The 16,113-nt window shown below is 38.3% G+C and overlaps 1 protein-coding gene across 2 annotated transcripts; it reads left to right on the top strand.

Annotated features, from left to right (window-relative positions):
* Positions 1 to 358: 358 nt before the first annotated feature.
* LOC148080352 (ly6/PLAUR domain-containing protein 1-like) lies at positions 359 to 15,361 on the top strand. Of its 2 annotated transcripts, none has more exons than XM_087792034.1 (4): positions 359 to 520; positions 4,404 to 4,538; positions 13,533 to 13,785; positions 14,185 to 15,361. In XM_087792034.1, the coding sequence occupies exons 1-4, from the start codon at positions 472 to 474 to the stop codon at positions 14,201 to 14,203; spliced, it is 456 nt and encodes a 151-aa protein (XP_087648160.1). In that variant the 5' UTR covers positions 359 to 471; the 3' UTR covers positions 14,204 to 15,361. The 2 variants fall into 2 exon arrangements, with proteins under 2 accessions (XP_087648160.1, XP_087648161.1); XM_087792035.1 differs by having other exon boundaries at positions 13,557 to 13,785.
* The last annotated feature ends 752 nt before the right edge of the window (positions 15,362 to 16,113 follow it).

The following is a 16,113-nucleotide window of genomic DNA, read 5'->3' on the forward strand; positions in this document are numbered from 1 at the left end:
GCTTCCAACAACACAAGGATAACACGCTTATGAACTAAAAAAGTGATTCAAGTTAAATAGACAATGAAAATATATCACATCACTGAGAGGAGAAACACATTGTATTGACTCCAAATCAAATAAAAGACTATACAATATAAATATTCCTACTAAAATGCTCTAAATCTGTGTTTACGCTCGCATGAATCATGCGTGGACAACACTGAGTAATTTGTCCTCCACGCTGGTGACGATGAGGCCATCACTGACTCACATGTTGGAAAGTACACGCCGCGGTCACGTGACAGCCCTCTCGCGCTGGCGCGCTCCAAAAGCGCTCGCAGCTCCAGCGGAGAGTCGCACCTCAGCCGCCGACACGCACAGCATCATGAGCGGCAACAGGACTCCTCCGCGCCGGCGCCTCCTCGGGTCAACCGCATGAACGGGCGCACAGGGTCGGATGTTTCCCCAACGAGTGTCGATTAAGACAGGATGCGTCTTTTTGTTTTTGCGACTTTATTTGGAGTCCTTCTCGACGCAGGTATGTGCAACTTATTTTTATTTATTATTAAACGCAATTAAACAGAGACGTTTTTTAAAAGCAAAGAAAGAAAACAGTTTCAGACTCCCCAAAGTTGATCAAATCCACGACAGCTCATCTTAATTCGTTTTCAAATTGAGCGCCGACCGAGCATAGAAAGAATATTTTATTTATTTATTTATTTTATTTATATTATCTTATTTCCAACAACGTCTCCACGTCCAATGATCCAAGCGGATCGTGATCCTCAGATAAAGGTGCCAGACTATTATTGTTCCCCACACAGATGGTTTATGATTTTATGATTTGTCGTCTATCATCCCCATTTAAACAATTAGATTTAGACAACAATATGAAACATAACAAACAATAAGAACATGTTTCTTTCTGCCTTAGGCACTAATATAATCAAGGAACGTTTTTTTATTTAATTTAATTGTTATATTATATTATTATATTATGTATTAAGTATTATTATTATAGCAAATGAATAAATAGAATTTGCATTTGGTATATTTATATTTAAAAATATGTTTAATGTCGCCTGAGAAGCACTTTGTGAACGGTGTTCCAAAAGGTGTTCAATAAAGTTTTATTGCAATAATTTATTATTATTATTATTATTAAATGTGTTTTTATTAACATTATATCTAAGAAGTAACCCAACACTTTTGTATTCTGTAAACAAAGTCGTATATATGTTAATGTTATTATATATTAAGTATACCTGGATGTTACAAAAGTAATTTTAAGTGATCATTATGATGCACTTAATTGAATGTGCAGTAGTTTATTGCCGCAGCTGAACAGCAAGAGCCTCCTTGAAACAAATCAAGATCGTCATCGCACACTCGAGTGGGAACGTCTCCGGCGACCCATGATGAATCCATTTATTTCAATGATTAATCAACAAATTGAACAATTATTTAAATAATAACATCACTTAAATGGCTTGCTTAACTTTCAAAGCAAATCCATTCTTTTGCTGCATTTATTATTATTATTTGTCAGGCTGAGATGTATTTGAGCCCAGCATCTTTACTCAAATGATGGATGAAGATTTGAGGCGTTTGACTGGTTTTAAGTAATGAGCTTGTAATGTTGTACCTTTATCAGCGGTGTTTGATGGCTCTGCCCAAGCTGAGATTAATGAGCGGTGCCATTTTAATAATTACACCGGTAATATCTGTCCGCAGGGATGAATAGTCCACAGCGAGTGTTGAAGAATCTATTGCCTGGTGTTTTTTAAGGCGTTTGTTTAAAGAACTGCGTGATGCACTTGATCACCCAATTTATTATGTATGAATTCATAAAACATAGAAGTATAGTTGAAGCGAATTAAAAAGGCAGAAGACTATTAAGTGTATAAATAAACATTTATTTTAAGTATAAATGTTGATTTAAAACATATATTGCTGTCCATTTAAACCAAGAATTTTTTTTGCAAATCTGCCCAAATTTGCATCAAAGCAGTATTTCAACTTTTAAAACATATTTTTTCACAAACCGTAAAATTGACAAGAATGTGTAAAACAATTTATCAAATCAGATGTTTGTCTAGAACATCTTTGGATCGTCAGTCTTTTCACCATGACACAACAGTAACTTGAAGCTATTGTTCGGCTAGCGATTCGAGTGCGCCGGTGTAATTCCAGTTTATAATATTTGCTTTAGAAATTGTGTACATTATTGGACAGCCGGTGCTATTGGTACCTGGGACTTCATCAAGGACGTACCAGACCCGATCAACCTTTTAGTACAGTTCCTATCATGGAAACCAACAACACAAAATAAAATATAATTCAATATAAAAAACCAACATGTGTCAAGATTTGAACTTATTCTACAGCTTCTGATAAACCAGCAGAAGCATCTACGTACCTCATGACTAAAGGACATAGATGACTAGATTCAACATAATGTCAGCCGCAACCATAAGCAGCTAACAGTTATAATGAATCTAATTTATTTTAATAGAGACATTATTACTTTATAACACAATAGTGATCATTCCCATTTGTTAATGCTAAAAAAAAAAGCTTTCATGGTTTGTTTGTTTTTTTCCAAATTGTGTTCAGGAACCAACAAGTTATTTCACGGTTGGCATCTGAATACAATTGTGTGTTTGGTAAACACTCACAGACAGAAGGCACTTTATCCAGTTGATGATTGAAATGTCAGAATGTATTTTCAAAACACAGAACAACAAAATGAAAACCTTAAAATGGTTCTTTTTTTCAATAGTGCCACTTGTAGCCACTGGATTGGAAGTGACTTATATATTTTGTTAGCATTAAGGGATGCTATTCTCATTTTGAACAATGTCAACTATTTGTTCAAAATTGAAAATGTTCTCTTCTCAACCAGACACTGAGGCCATTAATAATTCATCCAAAACACATGTTTGTAGATGTGACCTTAAGCAGTAATCATCCAATCAGAGGGCAGAAACAATGACCTCATTGTACTCCTGCGTTTGGGCTATCTATGTTTGCCGGAAATTCTCTTATGCTGGTCATGTTAGAATGTCCAGGCAGAGCGACACCTAGAGGCTCAATTTGATTTACCGCACAATGAAGAGAATATCAATTAATGCAGTTTCATTGGGCAGAAATTTGTAATATAAATGTAAGTGAGTGCTTTTGATAATGTTAAAGTATTGAAGGCTTTGAAGACCTTGTCCACACGCACCTGGTGGACCTTCTGTTGACACTACATCAGTCTTGTGTGCGGCGCGTTGTCTCCACAAACCCAGAAGATAATAAATCCAAATGTTACACCGTCTAGTAGTGATGGGTTGATGAGGTATCATGAAACAGTGTTCTTATTTTTAAAAGCCACTAGATGGCGGTCTCTGCTCTATAATCTTTAGCTCTCAACCTTTAATTCAATGAAAATCTAGAAGGTTCAAAGATTTTTTTTAAATTTTCAATTCCCCCAACATTTACAGTGCCACCCACTGAGCTCTGAACAAAGCTAAGCTTTCATCTTCACCCTTTAGATAACAGATACAAATTAATTCCACAACTATAATATAAAAATAACATGTTAATGATTTAGTCTTTTATGGCTTTAGACTAGACATCACATTCATTAAAGTCTCCATCAGTGAAAACTGTTTATCTATTAAATGTATCTCTTTCTAAATTTATTTTGCTGTGATCACCCCATTTTCTTAAACTATCTGTCGGTTAAACAAAAAATCAGACTACATTGAAGTAAAATATTTACCAGAATGAGCATTTTTTAAAGGATGTAATCTGAGGCTGCTGCTGTTGTCATAGTGATGGACAGACGGACCAAATGGTGTAGCTTTAGAAAGAAAGATGTGTTTACAGGCTTCAGCGAACTATAAAATGCATCGTTGTTGGAACAAATATTTTTTGGTTCATCTGTGGATAAGAAGAAACAAATAAATCCTTCATTTGGCCAAGACGTGACTTCCTCTTTACTTATACAGCATGTATTTATTGGGGCATACTTGCTTTTTTGACGCCTTTATTCACACCATAACACAGAATGTTTATTGGATTCATTGGGACACTTTGCAAAAGCATCTCTAAAGCCATCTTCATCACCTTTTAAATGTCTTTTAAAGGTATTACGACCACTTTGTCTGAGTGAGTTGTTTTTCTTTATTACTAGTTCTTACGTTGGCACCGTGAAACCATAACAACTTAACAAGACTCTGCTTATTAGCTGTCAGATGTAGACTAGAGTGTAAAGCTTGTGCTATAAAGTAATAGTCTGCAGAGATTGATATTGTACATTCTGCAGTTACAGTGTCATCTAAAACATTCTTGTCCCTCACAGCTCTGTAAGTCTTCATAGAAATAAAGGTTGAAGACATGTCATGTGAATTCTGCTGTTCTGTGACCTGCAGGAGATGCTCTTCAGATTCAGTGCTTCCAGTGTGAGGAGATGAAGCACAATGACTGCTCCACACCGGAATACATCGTCAACTGCACTGTCAACGTTCAGGACATGTGCCAGAAGGAGGTGCTGGTCAAATCAGATGGTAAGTGTTAGAAGAGACACATTAAAAATGAATGTTTGCTGTGAATCAGGCATGAAATTCAATATTGAATATCCAATACAATGTTGAATTGTCTTTTCTTGTTCAGTCTAAAATGTAGTTGTACTGTTTTATTTACATGTGTATAAATATATATTTGTTATTTTATTTCACATGAATAAAGTGTAGTTTGTGTAGCAGTAGTTATAATCAAGATGCTGATATAAATGCAAAAAAACTTCTGCAGCGGCAAAACTGTGTAACATTAGAGTTTGTGTAACCGTTTATGTTTAATGTGTTGTTGATCTCTGCCAACAATCCTCCCAAATTATTTCAAATCCTCACACGTCTGGCCGTCTGCCCCTTCTGAAGAGGTGTCTCTGGTCAAACAGATCTCCTGTGATTTCTGTTATTTTAGTCCTGCGTTCTGCTTCAAAGAAAGAAAAATATGTGGATGGACCCGCTCGGCATGAACGGTCCCACGCCAATGTTTCCCTGCAGTGTAAAACCTTCACATTGTATAACGCCGTCAATAAATAACAGCTCCAAGTGTTTTAATTTCCATATGAGGCAACTCTGTGTTATGTTGACTCATAATACAACAGCAACATTGTGTCTGAGTTGCTTCTTATAAATCATATAGAGAAGACTCTCACAGGATGACATTTTGACTATTTGAAAATTGATTATAAACCAAGATGAAGTCAATTTCCCCTTCTCAACCAGACTAATGTAGTTCTGTGTGAGTGAGGACCATAGACAAAGTATTTTTGACGTGACATAGTTTTGAAGCCAATCCTTGATCCATCGTCAGACCAGGAACATGATCAAAAGTCAAGTGTTATAAAATATTTCACCCTGGTACATTGTGGGAAGATAGTTAAATTGGTGTGTAACCAGTTGTGTATGTGACATCATCGTTGAACCAAGGATCCATGATAGAACATAGAATTTCAAAAGGAGTGAAATAATATTGTCTACGCATGTGGATTGAATTTAATGTATTCAGTACATAACAAGGAGGTACCAGAAAGTGTTGCTGTATAGTACACGGATCTGTACGATGAGGTAAGTGACTAAAAAGAGAAATACAATAAAAGCAGAGATCAAGATCAATTGGTGGAAGTTGAGAAAGGAAAAGTTCAGGGAGAAGTTGACTTGGACGTTGGCTGGTAATCAAACGTTGGTGGTACAACAAAAGTGCTGATGGAGACCGGGAGGAAGGTCTTAGGTGTGTAATACTAGAAAAGAAAAAGGGACAAAGTATTAGAATAACAAAGAAAGGAGAGAAGAATACTTAGGAGTGTACACACAAAGCAAGGATAGATAGCCAAGACCAAGGCCTGCAGCTAGTTCTACAAGAGACTACATTGACAAGTTAGCTGAGAAAGATTTGTTCAGGATGCTGAGGTAGGAAGAGTCAGCAGAAAAGTTAGGGATATGAGAGGGACACACAGAGTACATCAGGGAACTGCTCAGGAACATAAACGCAGTCTCATCTTTAAACTAATAATGACTCTCCTGTGAAGGCTCTCTCACTGTAGAACATGTGTTGTACTGGAGCTCAGGATGTAAATCAAAGTTAGAGCGTTAATAATTTTGTGCCAGAAGGAAACACATGCCCTAAAATCTCAGTTAAAATCTCCGCTCAACCACTGTCCTGGCATAAATGGATGTGTCACTACAGATGCTGTTGGGATTCAAGAGTAAGGTGTTGAAAGAGCAGATCTGTAGGTAGCATAGATCTGTAGAGATGTCTACTCATGAATAACAACTCTACGACCATTGCTGAGGCTCTCAGTTCACTTCACACATATGAGACGTTGCACAGGAAAACACGATCTCAAAAACACAAGAGAAATGCATGCTTCTCCAAGGCCTATGCTGAACTGTAAATAAACAATCAAAGTAAACTAGATAAACATCTCTTTAACTGGCTTTTCATTTGGGAACACACACCCTGTTTATATATACTGTATAGATTCCCTTGCTGCTGTTTTGATTTTGCTGACACAGATGCTGACTCTCATTATGTGATTTATATTATGCAGAAAGATTGTTTGCTGCAACGCACTCTACCGTGACTGCACACAAAGAGAAATAAAAATATTGTACACTAGTGTTGTAGTTCTTCAGACTGGCCTCGAGACCACTTATTCGTGGTCTCTTTCTTGTCTTGGCGATGACAGTCGTTAGTCTTGATCACAGGTTCCCTTCATCTCACCAGGTCTTGTGTCGTTATAGTGGTCTTGAAATACTTATATTGATACCTTTATTGACACACCTTTTTACAGCCTACTTAGACTTAGACTTCCTTTTATTGTCATTGCACAGAAAACACAGCAATGAAGCTGGCAACAAAATGTTGTTCCTTGGCAACCGTTAAAATGCACAGCATTGAGTGAATGTATATACAAATATAAATATAGATAAATTAAAAGTAGTGCAGTTAAAATAATGATTTTGTGGTGAAAATGAAAGCTATAGACGGATATAGACAACATTTTGAAAAATAAATAACAGTTTATATATTGCACAGATCGTTATATTGCGTTTAGCAGTCTGATGGCCGGAGGGAAGTAGCAGTTGCTGAATCTTTTTGCTCTGCAGCGGATACTGCAGAACCTCCTAGCAGACAACAGGAGGGAGAACAGTCCATGGTGGGGGGTGGGGGTGGGTGTGGTCAGCTGCTGTGAGCTTCATTTAGGCAGCTTGATTATGCAATTTCTTCGATGGGGGGGAGTGGTGTCCCAATAATCTCTGGGACACCAGATCTCTGCTGTCCTCACCACTCTCTGTAGAGACTTCCAGTCGGAGGCCTTGCAGCTCCCTGATCAGACGGAGATGCTGGTGGTCAGCAGGTTCTCAATGGCCCCACTGTAGAAAGTGGAGAGGATGGGGAAGAGAAACCGTCTCGTAAGTCGCAGGAAGTGCAGGCACCACTGATAATTCCTCACGAGGGAGGTGGTGTGAAGTGTCCGGCTGAGGTCATTTGTGATGTGCACCCAAGTACTTGGTGCCGCTGACGGTGCCATTGATGAGGAGTGGTGTGTGGCTGTGTAGGGATCTTCTGAAGTCGATGATGATCTCTTTTTTCTCGTCAACGTTCAGGAGCAGGTTGTACACCATACACCAGTCCACCAGATGTTGCACCTCCTCTCTTTAGGCCAGTTTGCTGTTGTCCTGAATGAGGCCCACGACTGTTGTGTCGTCAGCATATTGCTGGATGTGGTCTGTGTTGTACCTGGGACAACAGTCATGGGTGGATAGCAGCGGTCTCAAGATGCAGCCTTGTGGGGAACCAGTGTTTAGAGAGATGACACTTGAGGTTTTGTTACCCACACGGTAAGACTGGGTACTCAGGGGGGTGTTGAGGCCCAGAGGGTCACCAGGTCCTGGGGGATAATTGTGTTGAATGCTGACCTGAAGTCCAGGAACAGCATTCGCTACGGTGGAGACCAGTGGAGATGGCATCCTTAGTGGAGCGCTTAGGCTGGTACGCAAACTGGAACGGGTCGAAAGATGGTGGCAGTTTGGAGATGATGTGGCCCTTAACCACCCGCTCTGCCTAGAAATCAACAAACATAATGTCATTAAATCAACTCCAGTTTGTTGCCAATGTTCATTAACTTTGGCAGGTTTCATGTCTATATTATTTCCTGCAAACTTTTATTAAGTCCTGTCATAATATTGGCATCAACTAACCTTCATCCTGACAAAAACAATACAAAACACAATATCAATTCTGGTCATCTATAATTGACTGTATAATGCAGAATTGATGACTGATAATTAATGGGAATATCATATAATTGTATATGTGGGTGGATGTATGGATGGATAGATGGCTGGATAGATGTATAGATAAATACAAACATTGAAACAAGAACTCAATGGCAGACCACAAGACAATCTTGTGAGAAAGCAAGTTTTTAATCAAAGGTGAGAACAAAGTTGTTCAGGTGACAAGGGTGAGATGCAGATGTGATTTTCTATCACTGATGGATGGTTAGGACTGGTGCACAAATGCTGGAGGTGGTGTCAGGCAGTTGATCCTGAAATAAAGTTGGGCATAGTTAGACAACAAGTCGTGTTGGACAGAGCGTGCAGGTTCAGAATCAGAATCAGAATCAGAATCCTTTATTTGTCCCGCGAGGGGAAATTCGGTTCAACAACAGCCAGAGCAATGTACCAAGAAAATAAAACACCCAGAAATAAAAAATAATAAAAAGAAAAAGAAATAAAATCTAAATAGAATAGAAAATAAATCTGCACTATATTATATATTCACAATCATATTTACAAAAATAACAAGAAAGGTGCAGTTAAATATTTATCTTGGTGTGTTCTTATTGAGGAGTCTGATGGCAGCAGGGAGGAAGGACCTGCGGTACCTCTCCCTCACACACCGGAGATGGAGCATCCTATCACTGAAGGAGCTCCTCAATGCCCTCAGTGTGTGCTGGAGAGGGTGAGTTCTTCCTCATGGAGCCCAGCTTGCTCCGTATCCTCCTCCCAGACACTTCCTCCACAGGATCCAGGGGGCGCCCTAGGACGTAACCGGCCTTCTTAATAAGGCTGTCCAGTTTAGCCCTATCCTTTGCTGTCATGCTGCTCCCCCAGCAGACCACACCGTTGAAGATGGCAGAGGCCACTACTGAGTCATAGAATGACTTCAGGAGTGGCCCCCGGACACCAAACGACCTCAACCTCCGGAGCAGGTAGAGTCTACGCCGCCCTTTTTTATAAAGAGCAGCAGTGTTATCCACCCAGTCCAGGCGGTTGTTGAGGTGAACACCCAGGAACTTGTAAGACGTGACAATCTCAATGTCCTGTCCCTGGATGTTCAGTGGTGAGGGGGAGATGGAGGGACACCGCCGGAAATCCACAATCAACTCCTTAGTTTTGCTGGAGTTGATCTTGAGGTGGTTTTCCAGGCACCAGTCAACAAAGTCCTGGACAAGTCCCCGGTACGACCCGTCATCCCCGTCCTTAATGAGGCCGACGATGGCGGAGTCGTCCGAGAACTTTTGCAGGTGACTGGTGGGAGACAGGTGTTGGAAGTCTGCAGTGTACAGTGAAAAAAGGAACGGTGCCAGCACCGTTCCCTGGGGGACCCCTACACTGCACAGTACAGTCTTCGAAACACCATCCCGGGTCCTCACGAACTGTGGACGGTTGGTGAGGTAGTCCACAATCCAGTCCGTGAGGTGAGTGTCCGCTCCAGACAGCTCCAGCTTGTCCCTCAGGATGTCTGACCTGATGGTGTTGAAAGCACTGCTTAGATCCAGGAAAGGATCCTCACAGTGCCTCCAGGCGACTCCAGGTAAGAAAGTGCTCGGTGGAGAAGGAAGATGATGGCGTCCTCCACGCCGATGTCAGGTTCAGCCAATTGGTGACAAATCTTTATCGTTCAGCTGTTAGGCAAGGACTTCTGCGCTGATTTTTGTACACTCAGGTAAGCATTGGCAGATGGACATGGTGAGGTAAGAGGAAGGGTTGTGACAGGTTAATAAAACAAACAAAAATGTTCCCTTGACTAGAGCTTTGATAAAATATCACTCACTGAAATTGGATCTGGAAGGTCGAGTCTGAGGTGTTGTTATTAAACCAGGTTTATTGTTGTTGAGAGCAGGAATGCTTTCCAGTAAGGATATGTAGTGGTCTGCTTGAGTTTAGCTTCAGGGCAATCGGCACAATAAACTATGGATGTTGTTTACTACAAATGTTTATTAACATTTAAAACCAGAAGGAATTTAGCAGGAAAATAGAAAAAAAAAAGTGTTTTTATCTTGTTCATCCTAGTCACAAGAACCAGAGATGAGAATGAGAGCTGAGCACCTTCAGCTCTGTCAAATCCTACATTGCTTTTTGTCTGTGTCATAGTTTAACATTAGTTAAAGACATCTACAGACACATCTATAGACTGAGGGTATTTTGATTGTTTCGACTGGCTGATCAGGCTGGGCCTTGTGTTCAGGTGGCCCATGGTTCCCCTCTCCGAAGCCAGAGCCATCTCGAGGCTTTCTTAGCTGCATCTGAGGTGTCCGTGATGGCTCTGTTCCTTGTTCTTCCTGACATGACCAAAGTAGCGAGACCCTGTCAGACCGGCTACTCTGCTTGACCTTCCTTCCTCCACTTTCACGCTTGCCCTGATCTCCTCCTGGATCCGTTTGCACCTTTCCTTCTTCTTACAGTCTTTGTACCGAGGCTGCCAAGCCTCTACATCCAGTACCACTACCTCTGCGACTTTGGGGGTCGTTGGAGTATCTGTACTTTGTTACCCCACATGCACGTGTAACATTGATATGGGAACCATATTGGCCAGTCCTGGGCAAAAACACACATGCACAAGCACAAACACACACAAGCATGTACCAAACACACACACACACAAATGCATGCAAACAAAAACCGACACACTAATATTCTCGCTGGTGACAGATTTTTTGACACAGACTAAAACATTTCTCTTAACATAATGTGAATAAATATGATTGATATTGAGAGTTGGAAAAAACAATATAAACATTCTGGAGTAAATGATTTCATGTGTGATCATATACTGTCTGGGATCATTGAGAATTAAATTATAAAAGATGACAAATGATTTCTGCAGTAACTAGAATGTGATGTCAGATGACTGGAAATGCTAAACAATACATTCATAAAGCACACATTCAAAACAAAAACAGTGATAAATAATAGTTGAAATTGAAAGTAATGGCTACCTGTAGTGTAATTTAATTACAAAACAGTAATCAAGCAGTAATTACCATGGTCAGAGACACACACACACACACACACACACACACACACACACACACACACACACACACACATACACACACACACACACACACCCACACACACACACACACATACACACACACACGCATGCACGCACGCTCAGATTTGTGAATGTACTATTTAAAACTATTTTTATTGATAGGAGGGTAAACCTTTATTGACTATTTTCTCTAAAAGGATTCAATAAATGTAAATAATTAAAATAAATGTTTCCAATGAGATGCAAACAGCATACAAACAGTTTTCAATTATTATAAAAAACATTAATCATGTTCAAAGACACAATTCACTTTAATTATTAAACATTCTGCTAAAAATAAAGTACTTACATGTGTGTTTACACAGTGAAAGTAATGCAACATATGAGTATATAAGGAAACTATTCTTGTAAAAGTCACAAATAAGTATGTAAACTGTTTTGTATAACTGTTATCTAGTGTTAAAAAATAGTGCTACAGTTAAAATAGATTACTCAGGAAATATCTAGGGTTGAGATGCTGTAGTTACATGATCATGTGCCCGTCTTGAACAATTTAATGAATCAATGTTTTATAATGTTTTAAGTCATATTTTATAAAAGAAGTTGTAAGAAGGTGTTTGTTAATGAATCCTTCAAAGCCTTCCTGGAACCAGATGAAAACACATTACAACAAAATAGTATCTGCTCGTTCTCCCATTGTCAATATTTCCTTTTCTCTAAAGTAGATCACACAAATAAGCAAACATATAGTGAGCAATGATTTAAACTATATAACTGATTCTTCACTGATAAAACATTGAAATCTGTGGTAAAATGGATTCATTTGTTTTGTTAGGTTGGGGGTTAAATAAGATCTCCACAATAAGAACTCAGCCAGATAAATATTTAACAGCACCTTTTCTTCTTGTTATTTTCTTCTTGTTATTTTTGTAAATATGATAGTGTATATATAATATAGGGCAGATGTTTATTATATTCTATTTAGATCTTTCTTTTCATTTTATTATTCTATTTCTGGGTGTTTTTTATGTTTTATTTGAGGTATTGCGCTTGCTGTTGTTTAAACTGAATTTTCCCTCGCGGGACAAATAAAGGATTTCTGATTCTGATTCTGATTCTGAAATGTATATATGTCTTGTAGAGGTAGTTACTGAGAGTCTCTATATGAGTCAAAATCAAAAAAAAAATTGATGAACATCACTGATATATAGCTCAATATTCTCTTATCTGTGGAGATGTAGTTTGGTACAATTTAATAAATGGGCAGGAAGATAAAAAACGAATCCAGACAAGTAATTAAGTCTACTTTTAATATCCTGAAAATGACATAATTAGCAAATGACTTCATATCCAGGAAGTTAAATTTGAAGTTGAAAGCAGGGATGTTTGATTATAATTGGACAGATAATCATTTGGCAGTTTGAAGTTAATCTTATTTAGATTTAATTGATAAAACATATTCTTGTGCTGGAGGTGTGGAGAGAAGGAGCATGACTTATATAGCAAATATAGTTACAATGTTTCCATTTTCTTCATGTGTTTGATGAATATTTGTTTATTATTAATGCATTTTTTTTTTTGTAATCTCATGTGTTCTTTATAGTTGACATAATGTATCTCTGTTGGTTTTTATTTTAAATAAAATAAAAACTACAACAGCATTAAGTATGAAGGTGTTTTTATTAAATAATTTTGACTTAATATAATAATATAGATTTGTTATGTAGTCACGCCAGAGTTCTGGGCAATTTGAATGGTATAAAAGAACATTTTCTGTATTATTTAATTTCTTCATGCAAATTTTTTTTAAAAGAAAGGCTGCATTCACACATTCAAACATCAGGAGTCAACACAATAAGTTTCCCTCTACAGTTCAGCTCTCATGGCCTTAGAAAGTGCTTATAGCTTTTTACAAACCTCTGAATGTATGTCTTTATTTTATTCACGCAGAAAAAGAGATGGTGAGAGAAAAATAGGCCTCAGAAAGTAACATATGACTGAGAAAGTGATATGACTTGGAATAACTTGATTAGTGGATCATACAGTGGTTAAGCGTTTGTCTATTTTTATGTTTATAATTATATCTGTGTATCTAGTTTTGTGTTTTGATGTATATATTTATGTATATATGTATATATATATATAAATAGATTTTAATCTGTGAACAAGGAATTGTTTTTAATGGACAGACCAATAAAAAAAAACAGGGAATCGTGTTTGTTTCTACACAGGAATACACTACAGGAAGTCGTGTGCGTCCTCCGGGGCTTGTCTCATCGCCTCCTCCGGCTACCAGCAGTTCTGCACTGGAAGGCTCAACTCTGTCTGCATTTCCTGCTGTAACACGCCACTGTGTAACGGTCCCAAAAGGAAGAGACCTGTCCCGTCAGCAGCCAAGTCCTTCCTGCAGAAGCAGCAGCTTCTTCTCCTGCTGCTAAACCTGCTCCTGCCAATGCTCACGTAAATGTGTTTTTATTTTGCAGAATTGACCACTCTGATTATGTTTTTTAGGTGCACTGAAAAAAGTAAAACATCCCAGAATATTCCCAGAATGAGCCTTAGATTATTATTTTATTGACATATGTGTTTCTGCTTGTTTTATAGATACTTGACCATGTTTACACACAAATGTGACGCACAAATTGCATTATACACAAGCATATTTCTTTATGTGTGTCTCATGTGTTTATGTGCGTCTTTTTAGCGTCATCTTTTTGTGCGTCATCTTTTGATCAAATTATTATTATTGCTTCAAAAGTGAAAAAAAACCCCATTGTTTCCTTTTTAAGAAATCATTATTTAATCTTTTATAAGACTCTTTCATACAATATATATATATATATTTTTTCTTGTCACTAGGTTCCTCATGACCAGCTGAGATATCTGTTTGGGATTTCAAAACTGGACCGCTCGGCTCAAGCTCAACTAAGAGTGCAAGGACTTCACCGTACCAGATGTATGACAGGAAAACTGATGACTTCATTTTGCTTTTGTTGTTTGTTTTTTGTCGTCACCCAGCAGAAACAAGGCTCATTTACTGTGTGCTAGATTCAATGTACACCCTAAGGCTTAAACACAATCAGCCCCGGTGCCCTGTAAAATAGTACTCATTTATTGTTAAACAAAAACACATAGATAGTGGGGTATGTCTCCGCTATCCTTCTCTGTAGCCCACTCTTAAGCTGAAAATAAATGCTGATCAAGCAGAACTAGGTCACAGAATTCATTCACTGATGATTTGATTTGATGACTGATGATCAGTGGTGTCAGCAGATTTTACTAAACAGGAAGTAGCCCTCCAAAATAAAAAATATGTATTTTATCGCTGCCACATTGAGTGCATTGTCAACACACTTCTACTAGAAAAAATATAGCTTAAAAAATGCAACAGGTAAGAGTTTTCTCCAGCTACTCCTGCGTGTCACTCCCAACAGCTGTTACATTAAATATTATAAACTCTTCATCCTGTCATTTCTTCTTCTCGTGTATCGCTCTGCAAACTTCACAGCAGTGATGAATGCAACACTTTCAGGCAGTTTCGATTGTTACAGAGAAAAAACAGCATGAATATATAATGAAAATTCAATAATGAAATATAAATCAGACTTTCATGCAACCGTATTCTCTTCAGTGTCAGTTAAACTGAACCACGGCTGGAGGAAAGCTGTCGAACAAATATGGCTTTTCTCATTCTGTACAAATTCTCGATATTTCCTATCAAGGATGAGGTTATTGCTGTTATAATATTTAATATGTTTTATTTCAAATAACTGAGGCTGTTTGTCACAGTGAACAGCGTTTCAGACTGTAATACACTGACGTAGAATCTAATCATCCACAGGCGAGCAAATGCCAAGAAAGTTCAGCGGCGTCAATCTCGGAATCTAATTGCTTGTTTTCCACATTACTATGATTTACTCTGAAGGAATAGAGTAGATAAATATTACATGACTTATTTCCTGCCTCAAATCAAGTGAATATAGCAGATTTGTAATGAGTGTGGACTGCAGGTGGTTTGTGGGTCTTCAGTGCACGTTAACACTGATGCTGATTTGTGATGTAAATAAATGTTGCTCAAACACAACAGGTGGATTGTTTTCTTTCTCGTACTGCTTTTAATGTCATCGCTTCATTAAAATGGTTGTCCTTATGTTAACAGACAAAACCTTTTCCAGTTGTTCTGGAGCACAGACACTTATTTGAGTTTCATCTTTGTTTGCTTCTTTATTTTATTGATATAGTATTTAACTTCTATTCATGGCTTGAATGTTGAAGTCAGTTTTGTGGGTAAGACAGGTTATTTACAGGCAAAGGAGCCCCCTGTCACATGACTCACCATCTCAGTGGATGTCTTGCCAGACCAATCAGTGCATCTGAATGATGGGATGTGTTGTCTAATAAAGAGTCTAACACAGATCCACATCCTTTCTCACAAAATAGTGTTTGTATTGATTTCCCTGTGATTTTTAGGTGAACCAATATGTTCTGAAAGTTTTCTTTTTATGGTCTTCTGTCCAGTACAATATGTACTTAGATTCGTGCTGCACATTTACGCCTCGCAAACCGTGAGCAAGTGACTTTTTCAGTTCACACAGCGAGGGTACAAAAGAAAAGGTAATTCTCCGTGCATGTAGTTTTGGACAGAGGTGACTTTCGTTCCCTCTTTGGGAATGAAACCCACCTTGGCTTGTTTTCTCTGGACATGAGTTTCACCTTCACACAAGAAGGTGAGCGTTAGCTTCAATTTATGTTGCACTCATCTGCCTTCACCCACTTACTGCTCTATTG

Source organism: Callionymus lyra, chromosome 5 (assembly GCF_982586985.1).
Source record: "Callionymus lyra chromosome 5, fCalLyr1.hap1.1, whole genome shotgun sequence".
NCBI lineage: Eukaryota > Metazoa > Chordata > Actinopteri > Syngnathiformes > Callionymidae > Callionymus > Callionymus lyra.